General features: G+C 34.4%; 3 protein-coding genes across 5 annotated transcripts; 2 read left to right on the plus strand and 1 right to left on the minus strand.

Annotated features, from left to right (window-relative positions):
* Positions 1–1,331: 1,331 nt before the first annotated feature.
* On the plus strand, positions 1,332–3,240 carry LOC111300651 (Fasciclin-like arabinogalactan family protein). The gene has a single exon (XM_022896272.2). It carries the CDS (start codon positions 1,542–1,544, stop codon positions 2,316–2,318), a length of 777 nt encoding a protein of 258 aa, XP_022752007.2. The 5' UTR covers positions 1,332–1,541; the 3' UTR covers positions 2,319–3,240.
* Positions 3,241–3,906: 666 nt separating this feature from the next.
* Positions 3,907–4,665, minus strand: LOC111299803 (egg cell-secreted protein 1.2-like). The gene has a single exon (XM_022895259.2). It carries the CDS (start codon positions 4,556–4,558, stop codon positions 4,010–4,012), a length of 549 nt encoding a protein of 182 aa, XP_022750994.1. The 5' UTR covers positions 4,559–4,665; the 3' UTR covers positions 3,907–4,009.
* A 382-nt stretch (positions 4,666–5,047) lies between these two features.
* LOC111299802 (Transducin/WD40 repeat-like superfamily protein) lies at positions 5,048–8,550 on the plus strand. 3 transcript variants are annotated; one of them, XM_022895257.2, is made up of 8 exons: positions 5,050–5,304; positions 5,418–5,520; positions 5,863–5,970; positions 6,059–6,168; positions 6,278–6,385; positions 6,472–6,517; positions 6,775–6,906; positions 8,190–8,328. In XM_022895257.2, exons 1-8 carry the CDS (start codon positions 5,096–5,098, stop codon positions 8,193–8,195), a joined length of 822 nt encoding a protein of 273 aa, XP_022750992.2. In that variant the 5' UTR covers positions 5,050–5,095; the 3' UTR covers positions 8,196–8,328. The 3 variants fall into 3 exon arrangements, with proteins under 3 accessions (XP_022750993.2, XP_022750992.2, XP_022750991.2); XM_022895256.2 differs by having other exon boundaries at positions 5,051–5,304; positions 8,294–8,550; XM_022895258.2 differs by lacking the exon at positions 6,775–6,906 and having other exon boundaries at positions 5,048–5,304; positions 8,294–8,550.
* Positions 8,551–9,449: the final 899 nt, after the last annotated feature.

Below are 9,449 nucleotides of genomic sequence, written 5' to 3' on the forward strand. Positions count from 1 at the left end.
GAAAGCATATTTAGGATGACTTGTCCTTATTCACATCAAGTTATATATAAAAATATATTTTTTATTATTTTTTTAATTTTATACATATACATATATTATATTAGTAAAGTTATTTCTTATACTTCAATTTAAGAAATTAACATTTAAATATGGCAACCTTTGTGGGCTCTTGATTTTTTTCTATTTTTTCTCATTTTTGTTTTTTTATTTTTTTATTTTTTTTATTTTCATCTTTTTTACTTCTCTCGATTTTTTTGATTTTTTTATTGGATAAATTTTGTGAAAAATAAGGCCTTAATTTTTTTTTTGTTTTCCCTTTTTTCTCTTGTTTTGATTTTTTGATTTTTTTGTATTTATTTTTTATTGGATAAATTTTATGAAAAAAAAAGACTAATTAAAATATCCACATTTAATTTTCGTTATTTTTTTGCCTTTCATTTTTTATTTTGTTAATTAAATAAATTTTACAAAAGTATTCAATAAACAAAAATAATAAATTAAAAAAAAATGACCCGACAACGTGTGCACATTTTTCTACTCTATATTAAATCCTCAACTATGATAATAAAGCATGACAATATTTCCAAAATGATTGATTTTGCCCTATCAAAACCCTAGACCATGCAAAAGATCATTTTTTGCAAGACTCGCCTGGATATGCTTGTTCAGTAAAGCAGGATGGAAAGGCTAGCCGACATCGATTGAGGTGGGAAGAGACCTCAGGTGAATCTCTTAAGTCGTGCTCACAACCTTGTTCCCTAAATCCTACTTGTTACTGTTGCATACATGGACCTGGATGCCATGACATGCCATAGATAAGTTTAAGTCAGTCTTAGACTCAAATAGATTGATGGAAATGATTGTGGCTTTAGCTTGTAGCATTATTATAAATTGATTTTTATATCTTTTACCCCCTTTTTTTTATTACCCTAAAAAAATTAATTTTAATTTCAATTTTTGAACACACTTTATAAATCTTTTCCTAATCTAATTAAGAAATTTATATTATAAATCATCATACTAATTAAAATTCCTTTGAATGCATTCTGGGAGGAAAATCTCATCAATAACTCTTGCGTATTTGATGTAATTTTTATGTATATATCAAAATTTTAGATTTTTTTAATAAAAATTATGAAAAAATATAAAAATAAAAAAAATTTAATCTAATAATTAAAAATCATAACAATTATTTTATTTTATAACTATATTATTAAATTAATAAATTTTTTATTGTCATAACTTTCCATTCTTTCAATCTGGTAATGGCTTAGTTCCAATCATGATGAAAAGCGGAACACCTAAGTCCGTAACGTAAGGAGATTGGCGAAAAAACCAAGAATATAGGCTAGGTTTTAAGTTAGCAATCGAAGGGCAAAGATGGGATTCCAGGTTTACTCATCCAACGGCCAGAAATCCATCCCAAGATCCAAGACAACAACAATCTCCATATTAATAACCGCACCCAATCACCCAGATTCCCATCGCAAAGAAATCAAAAATCTCACGCGCCAAAAGTAACAGAATCGCAGGCACCACAAATGGAAATCTTTTCCGGCAAACCAACAAGCCTCATCCTCCTCCTTCTCGTCCTCACTGCATCCACCGTCACCACCGCTGACTTAACCTCCCAAGAACTCGATGCTGCCCTATTCGCCCTCCGGTCAAGTGGTTACACCCTCTTCCCCAACGCCATCACCACATCTGATCTCCTCCTTCGCCTCCTATCATCCCAAAACTCTTCTTCTTTCACTCTCTTTGCACCCACTGACTCCCTCCTCTTCTCCCTAGACCTCCTCTCCTCCTCCCGCCTCTACACCTTTTCCCTCCTCCACCACGCGTCACCACATTTCCTCTCCATGTCAGACCTCCTTTCCCTCCCGCGCCCGAACTACATCGAAACCCTCCTCCCTAACCGCCAACTCTTCGTAGAAAATACTCTGGTATCCCACAACGGCACTGTCTTGCTATCCGTTACCGTCGATGGGGTCCGCGTCTCGGTCCCGGATCTTTTCCTCGGTTCAAACATTGCTGTCCATGGACTTGATGGGATTCTTGTTGCAAGATACGGGTCCAGGGTTGGTGATGGTACTGGTTTTGCTGAGGCACCGAAGGGTTGGTGTGAAAGAGAAACGTGCATTTCGCCGGCTAATCCTCCGGATATTTGGCCACCAATGGGGAGTGGAACGCCGGAGATGGTAACAGGCCATACTGGAATCAAGAAAGATGGAGGGTCTGATCATGATGATGATAGTGACACTACCGAGGGATCTAGACATGGTATATTTTTCCGATTTAAACGCCTTTTCACTCCGTGAATTTCCTTTCTATCTGGTTCTATATAAACCTAGGAAGTTACATTTTTCATTTCTTTGATGTCAAGAATAGTTTTTTAATCAAAAAAAAGATTTTTTTTTTTTTGGGTGGTGGGTGTTTTAACTCTTTGTTTTTATTCCAAGAAATTTCTAGAATTCTTGAAGATAATCTGTTTTTGACTTTGTAAATCTTGGAACTTCTTCTAGACGTAAATGAAGTTGATCACAATCCTAGTTTCATAATTCATGTTTATGATTTTTCCACTTGATTTTATTTGATCATTCAAGCAAAATAAACAGATCAAGCAGTTCCCTAGCATTAGTCAAAATAAAGTTACTAAGAATCAAGGTGCTGAAATCTTTAATTTATAACGAGTAAAATCAAAATTGAACTAGAAGGTTAAATGGTATTGGTGGTGGTGGCTTTTAGGTGGAAGCTGCTGATTCAGTGACATAGCAATAGCCAGTTAGCCACATTAGTGTACATCACCTACTTGTGAGTTCCAACTGTGGCAGGTCATCACTCATTGTCTATGGTCCAATTTGCGTCTCAGCAATTAGATCTTAGATGTGTCTCTTATTAATTCAGGAAGAATAAAATGACCTTGCCGTTACATGATGGAAGCTCAAACAATGAGTCCCAACACTTTTATCTCTTTATCTAGTTGTAGACGTATACTGTTGTAACTTGTAAGGGTCTGGATGGAATCTAGAGGCCTTGACATGGCATGTCCATTGCATGCTGTTGGCCAGTGTTATAAAAAAAGGCTGTAAGGGAGAATCCGAAAGAATTTTCCATGGAAGAGAAGTATTTAGTAGAAGTGAGAGACACTGCAGAAGATCAGGTAAAAGAAGGATTCTGATCATTTATTAGAAGATCTATTGTTAGATTGTAATTGATGCTTAATTATGAAGGTAAAGAGACTTGATTATAAAGGTAAGTGGGGAGATTAAGGGATAAGAAATGGGGTTTTTTTAACTGTTGAGGGAATGGGGTATATAAACAGGTTTATGTGCCATATTAATTTAGCTCAATTATGCACACTGATTTTCATTCATTCTGTTGCTCTTGCCAATTCATTCAGTTCATTCATCATACTGCATATTACTGAATATATCGCGGTAATGGTGGCAAGCCTACAAATTTAGTTAGAGTTAACTCCCCGTATATATTGATCAAATTTGAACTTCAAACCTAATGTCTCAAACAAGCTTTAATTATACCATAGATCAGACCAAAAGAGAGCTAAGATCCTATTTTGAGATTAAACTACAGTTTTCTGGCCATGATGCAATCAAATTTTCAGCTAACTCCAATTGAAACACTTGCCCACTGTCAATTCTTAATGTTTTCCCCCTGAAAATACCATGATCCTATGGATTGGAACTCAAAAATTTGTCAATTCTAAGGAGAAAAATACACAAGTCTTCGCAGAATAAACTTGGTAAATCAATAGTTGACTTCTTTAAACATCAGAGACCACAACTCTTCCATCACTGAGAAATATTATAAGATCAAACAATGACTATCATCATTCAATCAACAGAGAAAAGCATTAGCTAGTTAATAAACTTTTATTAATTCGATTTATTCAAACAACTTTACCACACCGCAAACACCATAAGACCTAGTGGTAAAACCATAGCACCAAAGAAAATAAAAATCAACTTGAACGTCCTGAATGCTGCCTTCTTTAAACCACGACCATTGGACTAATTGGAGAGCCAGCAAGAGGAGCAGTAGCAGCAGCAGGACCAGAAGATGCATCACAGTAGCCTCTAAGAATGTTCCCCTCCTCAGATGTGAAACCAAGGGAAGTGAGCATGGCAGGCCAGCAGTTACGTGTAATAATCTCAATGGCACGACAACAGTCAGGGCCAATATCAGTTTGGCCATTAACAAAGTACAGAACAATCTCATTTGTGCATGACTTCAGCTCATTCAGTGCATTCCAGCACTCAACAAGGCCTCCACTAGCCTCAAGCCTTGCCGCAAATGTATGGCCTGGCTTGCTGTAGCTGGGTAGTTCCCTTGCTGCAGTTACACTAGCCAAGAGGCCGACAACGACCAAAAGAAGAAGCACATTTCTGACAGCCATGATTTTTTCTTTTTTGGCATGCAAATAGTTAACAGGGAAAAGATAACAAAGTGATGGATGAAGAGACTGAGACTCTGGGAGGTTATTTATAGGAGAGATAGAGGGAGAGGAAAGGACTAAATGTAAAGATGCGATTAATGTCATTATTATGAAATCTAATTGTCTTAATCAGAGGATTAACTAAGGGAGAAGATGATGGGTTTCTATAACTGAGTAACTGCAACTAGTGAAGAAACTTGCATGAAGTGAAGACCAAAAGTGATTCAGGTGGGAGACACACAAAGGGACAGCCATGTGAGAATTTAGAGACGAAACTCAAAAGGACTTTTGTATGGTAGGTTCATTTTAAACGTTAGCAGAGATCAGTCTGAAATCAGCTCATGGAACTTAGCAAACTATTTAAAGCAAAATCGTAAGTTGTTTAGTCAGCCACCAACTCCATGGAGAAGAGCTGCAATAAGTGATCCTATGAAAGGCTGATCAAATCAATCCAAGAAATGCTGTAGAAAAAAAAAGGATGAGTTTAACAGCGATCCTGACAAAAATGCCAACATAATTCAAGTGGGTAACCAGATTGGGCTCCTCTCAAAGGCCCAAACCCAAAATGGAAACTTTAAGACCTCAGTTGGACAAAACCCAATTTCCCTGTCTTCCTCGCTTCCCCAAGGAAAACTGCGAAATATGAGCGTGAAGGAGCTGCCAAGGAAAGAAGCTAATGTGCTAAAAGGCCACGAAGGTGCTGTATTAGCGGCGAGATTCAACAGCGACGGCAATTATTGCCTGAGTTGCGGCAAAGATCGAACCATCCGTCTTTGGAACCCGCACCGCGGCATCCACATTAAAACCTACAAAGCTCACGGCCGCGAAGTCCGCGACGTTCACGTCACCCCGTACTCATCTCTTCCCTTATTATTATTGCCAATTCCTTTTCTTTTTGTTTTTCACTTTTATTTTACTAACAATTGAAGTATTATTGTGGGATTGTTTTGCTCTTTTTCTGTAGAGATAACTCCAGGTTGTGTTCTTGCGGTGGAGACAGACAAATTTTCTTTTGGGATGTCTCAACTGGTCGTGTTATTCGCAAGTTTCGCGGCCATGATGGCGAGGTTTTTACTTCTACTACTTGGGTTTTTCATTGTTTGCTTTTTTACTTAATAAATGTTGTAAATTTGTTTTTGTATTATATTAAAAATGAGTGAATGGTTAAAATTTTCTAATAAATATCCTAATATTAAAATTGTTTATATTTTGATATTCATTAATGTTAGGTGTTTAATTCTTCAAAAAATTTGTAGTATTTGCCCATTTTAATTTTAGTTTTGGTTTATGAAACCAAAAGAAAGTAGTAAAATTAATAACTTAGACAAGCCTGTGTTTGAAGTGACAAATCAATGTATTTGTTAATTCTTTACTAATATTTCCTCTTCATCATTTAATATTTTTTCTAGGTGAATGCTGTGAAGTTTAACGAGTATGCATCAGTGGTAGTATCCGCAGGCTATGATCGATCATTGCGTGCTTGGGACTGCAGGTCTCACAGCACTGAGCCGATACAGGTTCAAGATTTTTTATTTGAGGGAAACATATTATGAATACATTTTAGCGTATTTAATTGCTTAATTGAAAATTTGCACTAATATGCAGATAATTGACTCATTTTTGGACACTGTCATGTCTGTATGTTTAACAAAGACTGAAATTATTGGTGGGAGTGTTGATGGAACTGTTCGAACATTTGATATACGTATTGGTAGGTATGGAACAATAAGTCATTCTATGGTTTTCCTTTTCGTTCTAACATAAGCTATATTAGTCATCACACCATATGCTTCCCTTACAATGTTTTCCTTGTTTTATCTGTAGAGAAATATCAGATGACTTGGGGCAACCTGTCAACTGTATCTCAATGTCAAATGATGGTAATTGCATATTAGCCAGTTGCTTGGATTCTACTTTACGCCTTTTGGACCGGTAAAGCCTTCAACTTAATCGGATTCTTGCTGCAAAAAATTTACCCTGCTTTGCATGCCCCTAAATCGGATTCTTTCCTATGGCAGGTCCACAGGTGAACTATTGCAAGAATATAAAGGACATACTTGCAAGGTTAGAATGCAGATGCCTCATTCCTACTCTTGCAAAATTTTCATCATGCCTTAAATTTACCTAGTCTATACAGTCTTCCTTTAAATGTTGATTGTCAATATAAAAGCATTTTGAATATAAAGGACATACTTCAATTGTGAAAAATATCTACTAATTTATTGTCTTTAGTCAATCCAAACAAAACTTCCAAGCTTTTTAGGTTTCCACCTTTTTCCATTCATGGATTGCTATAATTTGCTTTTGTTATTCTGCAATAGTCCTATAAAATGGATTGCTGCTTAACCAACAATGACGCCCATGTAATTGGTGGATCTGAGGATGGCTCGATTTTCTTCTGGGATCTGGTAGATGCATCTGTGGTTTCAAAATTCCGAGCTCATTCATCAGTGGTACTATTTTCATTTTCTTATAAATTCTACTACTGGTTCTTCTAATTAGTGCTGAATTTTCAGGATAACCTATTTGACTATTTGTGCTTTCTAAATGTTCTTTAACAGTGTTTTGGCTTTTACAGTTCTTTCTTTTTTCCATTTAATCCTTTCTGTACTTTTTATCTTTCAATTGATTTGGATATGCTTTGTTGAATGTTCAGCAATTGAATCATATCATGTAAGTGCTTATGCTTGCTTTGTTTTGTACTGTGGCATCACAACATTGAACTTTTTTTATTTGGTTTGAATCAGCATATAATTTCCGATGACAACATTTTCTGATGTGTTAAATATATTATTTGTGGGAAGTTCTTGTATTATGAATTATTTGATGCTTGTGCATATGTTCAGTTACATAAATCCAAGCGCAACCCTCATCCAAAATATGACTTGTAACAGTCTACCAATTAACACCCCATTTCAAGGATGCTACATTCTGTTCATTGGTTATGTCTAGAAGGCGATTTCCAAAACTGTGCAAACATATCATATGGATCAGGCTACTGGGAAAAATTTGTCCATTGATGCATTAAGATTAGGACAGAAGATCATTTCAATGCAGCAACTTGAATTTTTGAGATAAATATATATGCTTGCAGGAGCATTCCTAGTTTCTTGGGCAAGATGAGAAAAGGATAATTTTGCTTGCATAAAGTCACTATTAGTTATGACTTTATGATATTTTCAATAAGAATTTCCTGAATTTTCGTCTATCTATTTTAACCTTTTTCTCTATTGATGATATGTGGCATTATTGTGCTTGATGTGTGATGGATATGTTAGCAGCAAAATGTGCATTTTGCCACAAAGCTGACGAGCTCCTTTCTGCCTATTTATTAAACTACATCCTTTTGTTGTCATTTTTTGGCTATTTGCCTCAGCCTTTAACATTTGTGCAATTATCAGTTGGAAGTACTGAATGATGCTTGAACATAAATAGGCTTTTCAAATGATGAAGTTTGAATGAAACATGGTAGGAAGTATAATGATTTTACCAAGAAGATTTGTGACAATGCTATAGTTAGAGCTGGAATTTGCATTAGTTGCTTGGCCTTGTTTTTCAACATTCTAGATATTTGTTCGGAACTTTAGATTAATTATGTAAGATATGCATCTTTGCGCGATATAAAACAATTTTAACATCACTTAGCATTTGTTTCACGTTAGATATAGATACTGTTTTGTAAAGAACTAAATTTTAGGATGGCTAGTCTTACGGGACCAACATTATTATTTTTCAGGGTTGAAAAAGATGCAGCAAGTCTTGCATTACAATACTTTGACTGGTTTATCCTTACTGCCCAACGAAAGGACGAATTTAATGCCTTTGATCTATCTATGGCAGGTAACAAGTGTGAGTTACCATCCAAAAGACAACTGTATGATAACCTCCTCAGTGGATGGCACTGTTCGAGTTTGGAAACAATGAGATTATGGAGCAATCAGAGGTGGCCATTTATTAAACTGCATTTGTTAATATAGTTGCAAGAATGTTGGAGGTTCGGCATCTGACATTTAGATTGCCTTTTAAATTGTTGTTTAATGATGGAACCAGATATTTCTAAAGATTTATTCGCGAATGAACTTGTTTGGTTCCTGAGATTTCTTGTGTGGTCCCGAATTCTACGATAAATCTTGCTTAGAACTCTTTTAGTTTATGTAGATTCCTGTAGTAAACGGACATTGGAACAGAAGAAAATCATTCTTCTGTTATTTGGTGTCATCAGCTTGATTCATACATCCCTTTTGTAATTGGTTTAAAAAACAGAAAAAAAAAGGGGAGCTTAGTCAGGTGGCTTATGCTATTACTCTTAAAATGTGGTGTATAGTAAGTCTAGTATTTGAATTTTAGCAATTGTAATCTCTTCCTTTATTTTCAAATTGTGACTTTTTTTATATTAAAAAAAAGAAATATTTATATCTCTATAATTTCTTTTTAGTCGGGGGTGATAAAATATTGATCATTCAACCCAAGTAATTTATTCATACCTGACTCGATTTATTATAAATTGTATCTTAAGAAGTGAACATAGAAACAATTGACTAATTTGAAACTTGAAATAATTTAAAACTCAAAATAATGATAAAATCTGCAAAATTTAAAATAAAATTAATATGAAATTAAAATGACACAAATTTTGTCTTAAAAAAAAATACTATCAATTTCATTTCAAACAGTGAATGATACTGATCAAATAACTTAATAGAGAAAAAATTATGTAAAAAAAATTATAATCAAAATTAAATATCACATTCTATATAAAAAAAATTATAAATTAAATCAAACAAATAAATCAAAATTAATGAGCTGAATAAATTAATCAACATAAAATTGATAAATTCACAAGTAATAAGATTTGAATTTAAAACCTCAAAATTTTAGAACCTCTTATTTTCTATTAAAATAAGATCTCATTGGAAAAAATCTCAATTATTATGGTTAATATTATGAACTATTTTAATTTAAAAAATTTTTAATATGATATCTGAATTATTAATTT

The sequence above is a fragment of the Durio zibethinus genome, chromosome 18 (genome assembly GCF_047325235.1).
Source record: "Durio zibethinus cultivar Kanyao isolate XHJ-2024 chromosome 18, ASM4732523v1, whole genome shotgun sequence".
Taxonomy (NCBI): Eukaryota; Viridiplantae; Streptophyta; class Magnoliopsida; order Malvales; family Malvaceae; genus Durio; species Durio zibethinus.

Bases quoted from the DNA above. Each gene is read 5' to 3' on its own strand.
- LOC111300651 (XM_022896272.2), top strand. From the start codon at position 1,542: ATGGAAATCTTTTCCGGCAAACCAACAAGCCTCATCCTCCTCCTTCTC.
- LOC111299803 (XM_022895259.2), bottom strand. From the start codon at position 4,558: ATGACATTAATCGCATCTTTACATTTAGTCCTTTCCTCTCCCTCTATC.
- LOC111299802 (XM_022895256.2), top strand. From the start codon at position 5,096: ATGAGCGTGAAGGAGCTGCCAAGGAAAGAAGCTAATGTGCTAAAAGGC. The intron at 5,305-5,417 runs GTACTCATCTCT...CTTTTTCTGTAG, and splicing joins CGCGACGTTCACGTCACCCC to AGATAACTCCAGGTTGTGTT. The intron at 5,971-6,058 runs GTTCAAGATTTT...ACTAATATGCAG, and splicing joins ACAGCACTGAGCCGATACAG to ATAATTGACTCATTTTTGGA.